We start from the raw sequence: 15,795 nt of genomic DNA, 5'->3' as shown, positions 1-15,795 counted from the left end.
TTGAATAGAATATAATGTGGAATTTTTATCTGTAATTCAGGTAGGAAATGAAAAATATGGACAGAATAAAAAATGTGGGCTTGTTCTCTTCTATTCCATCTCCTCGGGGGGTCATTTTAATGGCATGTTTGTTGTAGAAAAATAAACAACTATCCTTTTTGGGTATATATGAAACTCAAGGCAATATGTTGGCAATCTGCATAATGCTCAAGGAAAAGAAACAACTTACTTTTCATTTTTTATTATGAGGACAAACAACAGCTATGTGGGACAATTTTAGAAATGGTATAGTGCTTTGGTAAGATATGGAAAGAGCTACATGTAACTATTAGCTAATATATTTCTGTAAATAAAAATGAAACCTTAAATCTTAGACCCAAAATTATTCTGCTTTGCTTCTTATTCCAATAGACAGATTTTGAGACTTCTCAGAAAGACATCAGGAAAGATTATTATATAATATTTCATTTCAAAATTTACACAACAATTTCTACCATCAGAGTATTCTTCTTTAATTAGAAATATGTTATCACATACTGAAAAATCATCACTATCCATTGACTGTATTGTTACAACATTACCAGCTAGCTTTTACGATCTGTCGCATTGTAATACGTTAGCAAAGTGTAAATTTTGCAAGCCATTTCAGTTTGCTGGAGGCATTTAATTATATCATATACACTATACATATTTATTGGCTACATTTCAATTTTTTTATTTGTTTGTAATTTATACCCTCCCTGCTTCCGAAAGTGATTTTAGACAGCTTATTTTAATCCTAATTATGTTGGCTAGCTTTTTCAGAGATGTTCCAGGTTTTTCCTTTTTCACTCAACAGAGCAGCACGTATAACTGAAAATGGAAGTTGCTTTGTTCTTATTCTCATGGCTCATTTCAAATTATGTGTTTTGCAGAGGTTAATATTATGTGGGCTGGACACCAAACACACCACAGTTCTGAAGACTATAACTTATCCACGGCACTGAGACAATCTGTCTTCCAAATATATACTTCCTGGGTAAGTTGTGTGAAATTGAGTAAATGTGATAATATAATTCATTTTTAAAAGTTTCAACTGTTTCTATTTCCTTCCAGTAAACTAATAGAAGGCATTTTACTAAAACACTTCTTTCTCCTCTGCAAGGCCAGACGCTAAAATGTTTCTTTTCCTCTGAAAGGCCAGACACACATGAAGCAAGTAGTGTTTTCCAATGGCAGTCTTTTATTTGACCCAAAAAGCTCACCTTGAGGCTTACAGCAAGGTGAGAAAGTGGCTGGCTATTTTTTACTTACTGTCAACTAGGAGGGTGATGTATAGACAGTGTATCTCAATTCAAATATATGCAAACAGGTTTCATTGGAAACTTTTAAAAGCAGTTTTTAAAAAATCAATTCCCATTTCTATATGGCCAAATAAAATCTACTTAAATCCTTTGCTTTTTGTTTGCATGTCAGAGCAATTAGTGTGACGCTCAACAAAAAGTTTGGCTCTAAAATATTTTCACACCAGAAAATGAAATAACTAATGACTACCAGAAATAGCCGCTAGTTCTAATGTTCTTCTGATTCCCCAGGCAAACCTGGTCCACTGGTAACATCCCTCATCTGTGATTGTCCCTCCTTAGCTCTCCAAAAACATGATGCTGCTAAAATGCATGTTGACAAAATCTAGAAAGTCAGAGTTATTGATGTGTAAGTGCATTCATCAATAAGCTCTTTACTAACTACAAAATTTAATAATCTAACATTTGTATGGTTCTTTACAGTTTGCAAGTTACTTCTATTAGATACCACTTATTGAGTTCTTTCTATGTGTGGGACAAACTTCTGAAACATCTTTATGTATTGACTCATTGATCTTCACTACAATTTTAAGACAAAGGTACTATTAAAACTCTCATTTTAAAATCATGGAATTGAGTCTATAGTGCAGTCACAATGAATAAAAGGAGGAGTAGAATTTGAACTAATTCAGCCTGGCTGTAAGGTCCCCGATCTTAACGTCTACACTGCATCCTTTCTAGGTGCCTCTATATTGTTTCTCACTTAGATTCTCATTTGATCCTCACAAATAGGCCCATGCAGTGTTAGATCAAGTATTACTATTATCAGGGAACTGAAGATCAGTGAGGTTAATTACCTAGCTAGTAAGTGACAAAGCCCCGTATTTGAAAACACATATCTCATAACTAATAGGAAAATATACTGGCATGTATTCTAACCCAAACAGCAACATGGGCAAAATAAATCCATAAGCCAGTGATGGTACTAATACATTCACTGATATTAAAAGAAATCCACCCCTTAACCCCTGCACCATACACCTGTGTTACAGTTTGTATTAATTTCCCAGGGCTGCTGTAACAAAGTACCACAAACAAAGTGGCTTAGAACAACAGAAATTTTTTGTATTACAGTTCTGGAGGCCAGAAGTCTGAAATCAAGGTGTCGGTAGGACCAGAGTCCCTCTGAAGACCCCAGGGAAGGAGCTCTAGTCCTCTCTCGTAGGTTCTGATAGTTCCTTGCCTTGTGGGAGCATAACTTAAATCTTCACATGATGTTCTCCCTGTGTCTGGGTCCAAATTTCTCTTTTTTTATAAGGACACCAGTCATATTAGATCAGGAGCCCACCCTACTCCATTGTGACCACACATCTTAACTAATTACATCTGAAAAACCCTACTTCCAAATAAAGTCATATTCTGAGGTGTTAGGGGATAGGATTTCAACATATGAATTGGAGGCGGGGGTGGGCACAGTTCAATCCATAACACAGCTCTCAGCAATATAGGTGAGAAAGATATATATGTACATATGTTTGATCTCCTATTGCTTGTGCTAGAACTCTGAATGATTAAGAAATAGCTGCATTCACACAAACTTTTATTATCCTGCACAAACTAGACTGAATATATGGCTGATTAAAATAATAATCTCAAAAATCTTTATTCTCTCCTGACTTACATATTTCCCTTTGCACCGGGATAACTTAAACCTCCAGTAATTGCATTTTAAGGGAGAAAGCCTCCAAGAGAAGATGTAGCTGTGTTTGCAGGTGCTGCGGAGAAATCAATGCAGTCAGTGAATTAATTATTTGAGGAAATAGCAAAGGAAAATTTTTATCAGAGCGTCATGGATTTCAGAACTAGAAGAAATCTTGACGATAATATATTTAAATCATCTATTTTAAAAGCTAAAAAATGAATCTCAGAGGAGCCTGCTACATCGTACAATATTGAATATTGCTGGTTGGAACTTGAGTCCAGACATCTGATGGCCGGTTTATGGTCATCTTTATGCTGGCGTCACTTGCGTGATTCCCCCAATTAAGTCAATGCATCCAAAGTTACAGGTTCGTGAAAATCTAAGTGACATGCAGGTTCACACTTATTTAGTGCCAGCGTAAATTCCCTTTACAACCTCATATCACTTCACCAAGGACGCAGAAAATATGCTGAGTAAGTACGTGAGCAATGGCAATACACCACAAGATGCTAATTCAGGTGGTGGGAGGACCTGGATGACTGGCAGTGCGGGAAATAAAAGGTGGGGATTGTAAATCAGCCTGGATTCTTGTGTAGCATTTGTAGGTCTGTTAGAAGATAGCATAGGTGCTTTAACAGTCTGTGATGGTTAACAGTCTGTGATAGGTCTTTCTAGACATTAGAATCAAACAGCAGTGTCAGGTCTCTTTATTTTCTTTGAGTCTTTTGTAAGATTCCCTTCATCAACACTGCTACGTAAGGCATAGAATTTGGTAGTTACTAAGGTAACAGTGTATTTTAAAACGAATAATAAACGAGTCATGTCTTTGAAGAGAAAATTGATTTGTGAAATGAAAAGCAGAATTAAGCTCAGAGAGCTTTGCTTTGATATTACTATAAAAATTAGGGCTGCAGACCTGTCATTTAAAGTAGTTAGAGATAAGAGTTTGACTTTCAAGAATTTCTAAATGTTAAGAATTTCTAATTTCACTTTGCATTTTTTTTTAGCCGGTTTTAAGCTTAGATTTAATATTACTCATTCAAAACGAGCTGCAATTGACGGAGTGCCGTGCTAAGTGAGCCTTATTGGCTGTGTACTGCAATATGTGGTGTTGTACGCCACTTCAATCTTTTATTACACATCTTAATTAGTATAACGCCTTAAACATGGTATGCTCTCCAATTGGCAAATAATAAAATGTGCCTATACCCGTGGATATTATGTAACATATAACAGTGTCAAGATTAACATTTCATTTTCTTCCAACTTTATAGATAAAATACCTGAATGCCACCGTTTTATATTCAAAATATAGCTACAAAAGTGCTCGAAAAATAAAAGAATGCCATATGTCGAAGGGATACAGGAGCCCACTTGAAAGAGCTCCCAATGACCAAAATCTGGAACAATATGAACAACAAAATATATAACATAGTGCAGAGTTATAATCCAAAGTATAACATAAATACCTCTGGGATCAGTCCATGCTGATATAAATGAGTGAATAAATAAATAAATGGGGACAAATGGATGGGAGACAAATTCCCTTATAGAATTTTGAATAATGTACGTAGATACTGCCCCCCCTTACCCCTGTCCTGTGAGTGTGGACTGTGCTTAGTAACTCCTTTAGACAGAGTAGAGTATGGAACAGGGACAAAGGGAGGGGTGAGGGTGGAAGGGTAGTTTAGAGTGGTGAAAGTTGGCAAACACAACCAATCTCAGATCAAAGGTAACATCAGTGGTATCTTGTTGGTAGCACATACACTTTGATAAGAATGATAAGAAGGTCCTCTTGATACCATGTACCCTTTGATAAGATATAATGAGAATGGCCCTTCACGCCTTCAGTCTTCATCACCAAAACCCTAACCCCAGACTAACCATGAGAAAACACATGTGCCAAACCCAAATTGAGGGACGTTCTACAGAATACCTAACTAGTACTCCTTGAAATTGTAAAGGTCATGAAACACAAGGAACATCTGAGAAACTATCACACATCGGAGGAGGCTATAAGATATAAAGACTAAATGTAATAGTGCATCCTGGATGGGATCCTAAAACAGAAAAAGAACACTAGGGGAAAAAAAAAACAACAGCTAGTGAAATCTAAATAAGATGTGGTGTTTAGCGGAATTTGGTTAATAATAGTAATGTACCAATGTTGGTTTCTTAGTTGTGGCAATACAGCATGTAATATGTTAGCAATAGAGGAGACTGGATGGAGAGTATGTGGCAACTCTCTGCACTATTTTTTTTTTTTTTTTGGTGAGGAAGATTGGACCTGAGCTAACATCTGTTGCCAATCTTCCTCCTTTTGCTGAGGAAGATTGACTCTAAGCTAACATCTGTGCCCATCTTTCTCTATTTTATATGTGGGATGCCTCCACAGCATGGCTTGATGAGCAGTACGTCAGTCCGCTCCGGGGATTTGAACCTGCAAACCCTGGGTCACTGAAGCGGAGCGTACAAACTTAACCACTATGCCACCTGGCCAGCCCCACTCTCTGCACTATTTTTGCATCTCTTCTGCAAATATAAAACTATTATAAAATAAGTAGTTCATTAAAAAACACTACATGTACATACCTACATTTACATACTCAGAGCCACTGTAGATGATATACCAACTCTAGAAAAAAATAGAACTAGCCATTAACAATAGAAATTAATTCCAGGGACCCCTAAAATTTCATAAAGAACAATGATTTAGCCAATGCTATTTTAAATTGGCTGTTGTTCTAAAGCAAATCTTTATTTTTCCATTCTTAATCCATCACCCACTGTTACCTTTCCAGAACTCCAGCTCTGAACAAACTAAATTCCTCTATAACTTTGAGAAAGAAATCTCATAGACTCCTTATCACATGCAGAGCTAGTCAAAACCTGGTCCCACCTCTGTCCAATCTCATCTTCCACATTCCCCCATTGTCACCCCATCTCCAATTTAACAATTTTAAATTCTTTAAATCTACTATGTCATAATGCCTTGATACTTCATTGTACAAGTTGTTATCTTTGCCTGGAAAATTATTTCCCCTTTACTTCTGATTATTATATCCTTAAGATTCAATTCATTCCTTCATTGCTTTCTTACAGATGCCTTCCTAACTTTGCCCAGGATGCTTTTTTTTCCCCCATAAAACCCTTGCATATCTCTATTACAGTACTTATTATTTTGCATTATTGCCTTTCATGCCAGCCTGTAAACTTTAAAAGAAATGAGTCTGTCTTATTTTTCACTGCTATATACCTAGTATATATAAAGTGCCTGATGCAATCAGTGCTTAATAAATGTACATTGCATCAATGAATGAAATAAAAAAGTTTTATAGTTGTCAAAATAAATGTGTCAAAGGAAATATTTTGCTAAGTTAACTAGGGTAAGGCCAATGAGAAATGGACAACAGTGCAACGTGTGAAATAATTTAAATCTGCCATTCATTTAAATATTTTTGATTTAACAGATTCTCCAAAAATTACAGCTTAGGGTGAGTAACTTATTTACCTTTTCATATAAAATGTATTTTAAGACATTTGTCATATATGAAGCTATTAAATGGGAAATAGCTATCTGCATTCAATGTTCTGACTATTTCTCTTAAAATCATAGTAAATTCATGATAAATGCACTTAATTTAAATAACTGGGTTGAGTAATTTTTTTTAGCTCTGTAGTATCTCTCAATCATTAAAATTGTTTTTTTTTTTTGTTGGTTGGAATTATAATCAACACAGTAAAACATTTATAGTGTATTAGCAATCTAAAAAGAGGTAAATTTTGGGGCCCGCCCGGCAGCGCAAGCAGTTAAATGAATGTGCTCTGCTGCAGCAGCCCGGGGTTCGCTGGTTCTGATCCCAGGCGCGCACTGATGCACCGTTTGTCAAGCCATGCTGTGGCGGCGTTACATATAAAGTAGAGGAAGATGGACACGGATGTTAGCCCAGGGCCAGTCTTCCTCAGCAAAAAGAGGATGATTGGCAGATGTTAGCTCAGGGCTGATCTTCCTCGCACAAAAAAAAAAAAAAAAAAATGCTTAAAAAGAGGTAAATTTTAACCACCATCAGAGGAAAGAAATTTAGTTATAACATCAATTTATGAAAATCTTTATTAAAACTTTTATTACAGTAAGTTATAGAACATGTAAATATATGATGACCTTATTATTTTTGAGCATAATAATTTAAAAAATATATTAATTACATTTAGGAAACAGTAGAGAGCAATTCACTAGAATAAAGAAGTCTGGATCCCAGCCCTAGCTCAGTTATTAATGAACGTTGTACTCTGAACCAATCAATTAATGTTTGAATCTCAGTGATTTTGTACATGAAATGGGGCAATTAATGTTTGCTCTGCCTTCTGATATTGTTATTTTGAGATCACCTTAAATAATGAGTGTGGAAATTGTTTGAACTATATCAAGTATTATTCACATGGATAATATTGTTTTTATATTACATATAAGGCTGCAAAGGAACACTTAGTGAAATCTCAGATCTTTTTACTACATTGTACTCCCTGCCAAACTACATAAGCAAAGACTATTTTTCAATATGCTGGTGTTGGAGTTATATAAAGACAAATGTGAACAAATAAACACACAAGAAACTAACAACTTTGATGTAATGCAGTCAAATGCACTGGGGATAAAATTCTCATAACTCTTATGTCACAGAAGGAAAGCATGTCTTGAGCCCCGCCATGAAGTAAAGAAACAAAACTTCTCTCAGGACCTTGCCTCAGATCTCCAAGGCATCCGCTCACTACCCTCAACCCCCACTCACAGACAGCCAGGAAGACCAAGTTTACATCCACACGTTAAATAAATGAAGCCTTTTACCTGTTTGTGTCTTGACCGGTTTCAGAGCTTTAATTCTGACACGCATCAGCAAGATGGGATTATTCTGTAGTTTACCAAGTCGTTTTGAAATTTGGTAAAAATAAAATTATTCTCTGATTTTTTCTTTACGAAAATCTCTTAGTCATTTGTAGTCTTTATTGTAAAGGATGAACAAGGGGAATCATAGTGAAGAGCTCTACATAAAACTGTTATTTTATTGTCACTTTAAAAAAATGTACAACTGGCTAAAATATTCAACTCCCTTTAAATGTTATTTAAGAAGTGCACCACTCATTTTTTTTCCGTATATACCCTCAACTGGCAGGCCAGTCATGATGGCAGAGGTTGGGGATATAAAGAGGAATAAGAGATTGCTTCTGTTCTTAAGGTGATCACTTTCCTTGGAGGGAGTCAAAGGCCATTGTTATGCAAGTTGTAAAGTTTTAGAGATAGGAGTCTGCTCTGAGAACCATGACGGGTTAAGGGAAGCATCACAAAAGGAATAATGCTTGAGCCCAATCTGTAAGAAGAGTAGAATCTTACCAGGGACAAGGTTGTAAATGGAACATTACATAGAAGGAGAATGTCTGTGAAAACATAAAATTATGAAAAAATATGATAAATTTAGGGAATGGTAAATAAAATGTATGGTATGTGTTTTAGTTTCCTGGGGTTGCCATAACAAAGTACCAAAAACTGGATGGCTAGAACAACAGGTATTTATTGTCTCACAGTTCTGGAGACTAGAAATCTGAGATCTCTTGTCAGTAGAGTTGGTTCCTTCTGAGAGCTGTGAGGAAGAATCAGTTCCATGCCTCTCTCTTAGCTTCTGGTGGTCTGCTGGCAATTTTAGGTGTTCCTTGGCTTGTAGATCCACCACCTTGGTCTCTGCCCTCATCTTCACATGGCGTTATCCCTGTGTGCATATCTGTCTCTGTGTTCTAATTTCTCCTTTTCATAAGGAAACTAGGCATATTGGAATAGAGCCCACCCTAATTACCTCGTTTTAACGTGCTTACCTCCATAAAGACCCTACTTCCAAATAAGGTCACATTCTGAGGTACTGGGGGGCTAGGGCCTCACATACCTTTTGAGGGGACAGAATTCAACCCACTACAGTATAAGCATGGCTAGAATATATAGGATGTATAAAATATAGAATATGTAGGATATATATATAGTATATATATAGAAAATATCTAGGGTATAGAGTATATAGGATGTTTAGGAAGGTGGAATGGGGAAAATGGGACATGGATAAGATCATAAACATGGGAACAGAAAGACAGGCCTAGGTTACTTAAAGATAAGGATTTTCTAAGTAGAAACACAAACACTTCTTCCAAATGTACAGTTTAACTAGATGCATTTTAAGAATAGAGATCAGAAGTCTCTATCCGCAATCAGAAAATTTGGTTCTGTCATTACTTTAAGGAATGTGGGACAGTCCTTGATTTTTCAATCCTTAGTTTCTCAATTCTGAAGGAAAAATTTTTTTCTTTAAAGTAATATTGTAAAAGTAAATGAGAATCATAGAAGTGCATATATTAGTAAAGATAAACTACTTTAAGAAAATAAAGTAGATGTGAATCCTGGAGCTCAAAAGATTTTTTTTCATTTCTTTAAAATAATTATACACTTGAGCTTCAATCATGTTTCTTAGCAGGCTACTCATGGACAGCTCTCTCTCAACCCCTGCTTTTCCTTCCAGTTTGTCATCTTCCATGGTTTTACTTCCTACATCATCCAACCTAAGGTGCTTACTTTCCATGACTCTGGAAAGCGCAGTTGACCTCCTTCTGTTACCTCTGCTCTGAAATCAACAAACCATGCTTGAATCTGGTCACCCACCTACTTCACTCCCACACCCAAGTTGCTGAGAGCCATGGTTGTCCTCCAGCACCAGCTGGGCAGTTTGGTGTCCCTCCCGGTATGGCTTCCAGACCCAGCTGAGTTGTCAAAGCTGCTCACCAAGCCATAAACGTAAACCTCCTCCTGATCTGACAGAAGCCTTTCCAGAATTCCATAGTCTCTCAAAATCTCTTCTCCACTGCTGCCCCTTTCTGTTAGCCAATGAACATATTTAAAACTTCACAGAGAACTATGAGTTTTCCTGATTTTACCTATCTCTACTTTCTGTTCACATATCTTCATTAAGACTTGTGAAAGTGCACATGTTTTCTTACCTCTAGTTTTATAGAAAACACTCACCTCTCTTCAGCAGATCTAATCCTTAGTTTGGTGACATTGCTCCTTTCTACCTTAGCTCTTCTCTTGAACTTTATCTGATCAGCGACTCTTGTCATTTGTTCTCCTTCCTTTCAACTGGCTCTTTCTGAATACGCCATAGATACATTCATGTCTCTCACATTTAAAAAAAGTAAGTAAAATCTCCTCCCCCATCCATGTGTTCTATTTGAGGAATACCTCCAGCTCTTTCCTTTCTTATTCTCAGGGAAAGAGAGAAGTAAGTAATCCCTACCTCTGTCTCATCACCTTCTCGGAGTGATTCTGAAACTTACTGAGGTCTAGATTCCAGGCCTACTGCTCCGCTGATCCTTACCTGCAAATCCAGTGTCATTTTTCAGTTCCTGTCTTACTTGGACACTCATTGGGAGTCATCTATTTTCCTCTTTCTTAAAAATCTCTCACTTGTCTCTGATGACACTAAATACTGGATCTTTCCCACTTCTGTGTCTGGCCTTGTTCCAGTGTAATTTGCTGAGCTCTTCTTCTGACTGTCCACGGAGTTACCAGCTTTACTTCTCTCCCCACTGGGGACACATCCATCAGTTCAAAGATGATTGATATTTGTGCAACATATTTGCTTACTCAACAGCTTCCTTGGGATATACCTGAAGGACTCCAACACAATATTCCCTACGTTGAGCTTTATAGACCTATTCTTCCTCCTGTTCACTGTCTTAGTGAACAACGTCACCCAACACACAAGCCAGAAATCTGGGTATCTTCTAATACTCCTCTGTCCTCTCACTGTCTATGTTTAAATAGTTACTAAATCTTTAGACTCTTGTATATATTCTGCCTCTCCACCTCATGGCTACTGCTGTAGTTCAATGTGGCTGATTTTTCACTGGGCTATTGAAATAGATTACAAACATATTTTTATATTTCTTACAGGCTTGAAAAAACATTAACTGCCCCCTCATGGCCTAGGATAAATTCAGTCTCCCTTAGAATGGCATTAAAAAGTTCCCCTCTGGTTGATTTGACGAATATCCAGATTACCTCCTGGAGACTCCCTGAGGAAAGCTATAGATTGTTTCTTCAGAAAATTGCACATGCTCCCATGCACATGGGCTCACACTTTGTTGTACTGATGTCAAGGGGGTTCATGGACTCCCTGAGATCTATCTACGAATCCCATGGTCCAAACAAATCTCTTGCCACACTCTCCAACACCTTCAGCAATGCTGAAATATTTATAGTTCCCTCTAAATGCAATGTTGCTTCTTGCTTCGCGATGTCCCCTCACACAGCCCTTACCTGCCCTGTTCACTCGATGAACAGAATAAAACCAACTCATCTTTTGTCCATTAGCCTAAGGTCACCTGTAGGCCTATCCTCATTCTCTCCTCACATATGCAGGTCTGGGTTATTTCTCTCCTTTATGACCCTATTATATATGACTTCTATCAAAAGATAATAAAATAACCTAGAGTAGACAATGTAATGTAAAGCTAAAAAGCCTTAGAGTCAGAATGACATGGCTTTGAACGCATGACAGAAATGGATATATTTGGCAAACAGTATAATAAGGTCTCCTGACGCAGGTACTGAGAGTTTAAGTTTGAGGAAGAATAAATGTATTCTGTGAAATTAGTACCATTTGAGGCTTTATGATGGAAGTGGCATTTAAATTGATTTTAAAAACTGTAGAGGATTTGATAATGCGTTGATTGAAGCTAGAGAAGAAGATGAGTGAGAATTCTCAGACTCGGGCAATGTTTACTAAGCTGATTTCAATTCTAGAAATTAGAACCTTTATGGTACCATTAGATTCTTTTTATAGTACTATATTAATCACAAGAAATTAACTTTCATGTGATTCACATGACTTACTCCCTGACCTATATCTTTATTTCTTATTAGAAAAGTGATTTTTTGGAATTCATGCTGAGCTCATTTTTTTAATAGTCAGTTCATCATTATATTTACTGATTCATAGGATTTGAGACATTGTTTCATCAAATGTGTTTTTAGGATATTTAATCCTATGGACAATTCACTAAGAAAATATTCTATGGGCTAATAGGCTTCTGGTTCGCACTAGTATGGTAAAGGCTCTGAGAAGTTCTGCAGTAAAGCAATTTCACTTGTTTAACTAACCAGTTCACAACTTATTTGACTATAGAACCCTCTTTTCCATAATAGCTGTTATTATCTCAAAGGACTATCAGGCCACACTTTGGGGAATTATAATGAACTATAAATATTCATCCGGTATGTGCTTTCTTTCCAAATAGAACTATTTATTAAGCATCCAAGATAAGTTGGTTTACATTTTTATTCACATCTCAAAGATTCCAAAATATTTTTTAACTCACAATACTTAAATCATAGGTCATATATGTGTTTTAAATATTTTTATTAACCTATCGTAAGAGAAGCATTTTAATGTATTTCAAAAAAATCAAATCACAATATCATAGATCTTTTGGAACCAAAAGGATGGCTAGCTTTCATATAGCTTTTCCCTTCACCATTCATTTGAGGATACTGAAGCCTAGAGAAGTTTAAGAACTTTGTGAATATCACGGAGAGATTCTGTAGTGGAACAAAGACTTAAAAGTGGATGTCTTGAATGAGAGCCCAGTATTCTTTTGCTGCTCACTAATCTAATCCATTGCTTAATAATAAATTTATAAATAATGAAACTGATCCTGCTTCTGATGACAGTTGAGATTTTTCATGACTTAAGGTTGGAAACAAAAACAGAAGAGTTTATAAAATAAATGTCCAATTTCTAATGCATACTCATTACTAAACATCGTTGAAATGATATTTGGCCTAATTGACAACAAAAGCTTTAAAATAATTTAGAAATAAAGTTGTAACATTCAGAAGAAATGTTTTTAAATATCTAGTCTTTTGGAAATATTAACTCTACAAAATCTGAAATGTAAAGTGGAAGTCAGATTCTTATTACTATTTGGTTGTTTAGTTTTTCATTTAATAAGATGTTTTCTTACAACGCGCAACCACTTTTGGGGATCAAAGTCATTGGAAGAACACAGCAGATTGTGCTTATTAGTTGATTCTAACCAGTTCTGCAGTTTAAGCATAAGTTGTTTTTCCAAGGCAGAGGCATTTCCGTCTGTTAGGAAATACAGACCTTTAAAATTTATTTCCAATGTGGCACTATATTATAGCCCCTTCCTTGTTAACTTTGAAAAAATTAGGAGATGTTGCACCCTCAATCAACCACATAAAAACAAATTTAAAAGGGAAAATGTATTCTATCCTCTCCTCATAGGAAATCACTTTCCTTTATTATAATTTTATTTTACTACTAAGAATGCCAGTAATAATACAGAGTTTGGGAGCTGTCAAGGTCTAAAGGCACAAGACCCTAGATTTCTTTTGCTTAGAGAAGGTGAGTATTTGTGTGTATATAAAAAAATCTCTTTACTTCCAGGAAACTCATCCAACCTTTTCAAGATTAAGGAAATAACACACCACCTATGATATTTTAACTAGACAACATTAAATGCAAAATAGAAGTCCAGTGGACTTAGCTCCAATATGTCTGCAAGTTCATCATCATGTGGAAAATTAATGTTGCAAAGCCAAATGTGGCAATAAAATATACAGAATAAAGCATATTTGCTAAAGAATAAGGTGTATTTGCTGAAGTATATGCTCAGAATGTTTAACCATTAGTAGCAGTAGACATTATGTTGAGAAATTATACGTGCAAATTTAAAAATTTTTACTCTTTCAGATATTCTACTCTCCCCTGGCCCTGTTCATACCCCCTTCAGTATATGCTGTTCATCTTCAGTTCAATCTCCTCTACCAATTTTGGATCCACACAGAGGTAAATCTTTTTTTTTTTTTTTTTTTTTTAAGTTTTATACCTAAATAGCTAGCCTGAAGCAATGTCCTGGAAATCCACTAGCAGCTGATTTATTGTGTAAGAAAATCTTTGTCTGCCTTCCTTAAGGAGAAACATGTGTTCATTTTTATTCCTTTTTACTGAATATATATTGCAAAGTTTATAAGAAGCAATGAGGCCAGTTGGTCTCAATTAAATAAAACAATTTTTGAACTATTAGGTACCAAAACATTTTAATACTATATTCAATACAACATCTTCCTGTATTACAGTTTATTAAACATTGTTTACCAAAAAATGGTGAAATTCATTTTAATATAAAGATATAAATTTATATATATATATAAATTGTATATATGTTTATAAATATATAACATATAAATATATTATATATTTGATTATATAATAATATAAATACTACTAATAATTTTAGAATGTAATATATTACAATTTATTATATAATACTGAATAATATTTAATTATATATAAATATATGATATTTATACTTTTATTTATATATATCAATCAGTGGGAACTCCTTGACAAAATGTTTAGTGCTTAAATTATAAAAATAATTTTTGATTGGAGATCTTGCTTTACTTTTAGAGTCCGCGTTTTATTTAAAGAGTGTTCAATATATTGTTAGGACGCTTTTTCCCCAGAAAAGTGAACAAATATAATTTCTTGAGTCTTCTGTGGTATCTCAAATTGTCAGCCCTGAATGTTTGCAGATAGATCATTAAGCAACTGATTTGTTTATGAACTATTGTACTGATCTGGTTGTTAAATACCAAAAGTCACAGACCCAGAAAAATTCTTACTTATACACGTGAGACCCCTTTCAAGCATTTGGTATTTATTGAAAGCCTTTTGAAGTTCTATAGGAAGCACATTGACAGGTGTTACAACTGGTTGACCAATATCGCAAATCACAGCTGCATTAGATGCCAAAGCTTGATACAACAAAGTGCATTATTCCATTAATCTGCAGTATTTCATGCTACTGATTTACTTGGAATAAAGAGACTGTTACCACAACTTTGGACATATGCTGCATTATCTGAAGATCTGTCATGAAATAGTATTGCATTTTATGGTAGTTGACATACATCAAACAGTCAATACTACAACCATCTGAAAGAGTTGTTGAGGCCAGTTCTGACTCCAGAGGTCAAAGACCAAATTTGTTTAAATCAGTGGAGGGAAGCTTTCCCATGATTTACATGGACAGGTTAAAGGAGAATTACATTTTTATAGCAGCTCTGCTCCAGGTCATGCCACGCATTGGGTCAGGTATTAGTCTGGATACAGAACAATGGGGACTAAGTAACTTCTGCCTTTTCCTGTGTCCTTCCAAGAAGTGCATGAGCCAGGGCTTGAGTTCCATCTCAGGAAGTAAAGGGGGTGTGGAGGAAAGCCATTTTTCTCTTAAGCTCAGAACCTCCAGGTGGCTTCATTTCCAACTCAAAAGCAGTGCGTTAAAACCTCCCACTTGTGTTGTACTTCATACTTTTGAATGTACTGTACCATGTATAGTTATGACAGTTGAGCTGCACAGGACACACAAACACACTTTCTGAAATTTAAATTATATTATAACCTGTGAATACATTTCTAAGATTTTTTGCAACTGTGTAGTTAATTACATTCATCATTATAGACAGCATACTACCATTTGTTCACAAATAACAGAATCGTTCAGGAAGTAGAGACAAGAGGTTTGTAACAGTGAATGCTCTGGAAAGGGACAAGTAAAATAGAGAACTGGAGTGGGGAGAAGACTTAACTTTTGTTAAAAGAAAATATTTTTATCCTGTGCGTGCCCTACTTTTTTCAATTAAAGGTTAATGCCATTAGATTAAGAAATGAAAAATAAAAACTGAAA

General features: G+C 35.6%; 1 protein-coding gene across 1 annotated transcript in view; it reads left to right on the top strand.

Annotated features, from left to right (window-relative positions):
• The window catches only part of AGMO (alkylglycerol monooxygenase), a 334,799-nt gene that overhangs the window by 132,830 nt on the left and 186,174 nt on the right, over nt 1-15,795 (top strand). The window contains exons 4-5 of the mRNA XM_004431408.3: nt 915-1,018; nt 13,797-13,892. Of these exons, the coding sequence (XP_004431465.1) occupies nt 915-1,018; nt 13,797-13,892 (200 nt within the window). The remainder of the gene's footprint in view (nt 1-914; nt 1,019-13,796; nt 13,893-15,795) is intronic.

This window comes from Ceratotherium simum, chromosome 1, assembly GCF_057802395.1.
Source record: "Ceratotherium simum simum isolate JZ-2026a chromosome 1, ASM5780239v1, whole genome shotgun sequence".
In the NCBI taxonomy this organism is placed as follows: Eukaryota; Metazoa; Chordata; class Mammalia; order Perissodactyla; family Rhinocerotidae; genus Ceratotherium; species Ceratotherium simum.
This window is presented reverse-complemented; position numbering and strand designations above follow the sequence as displayed.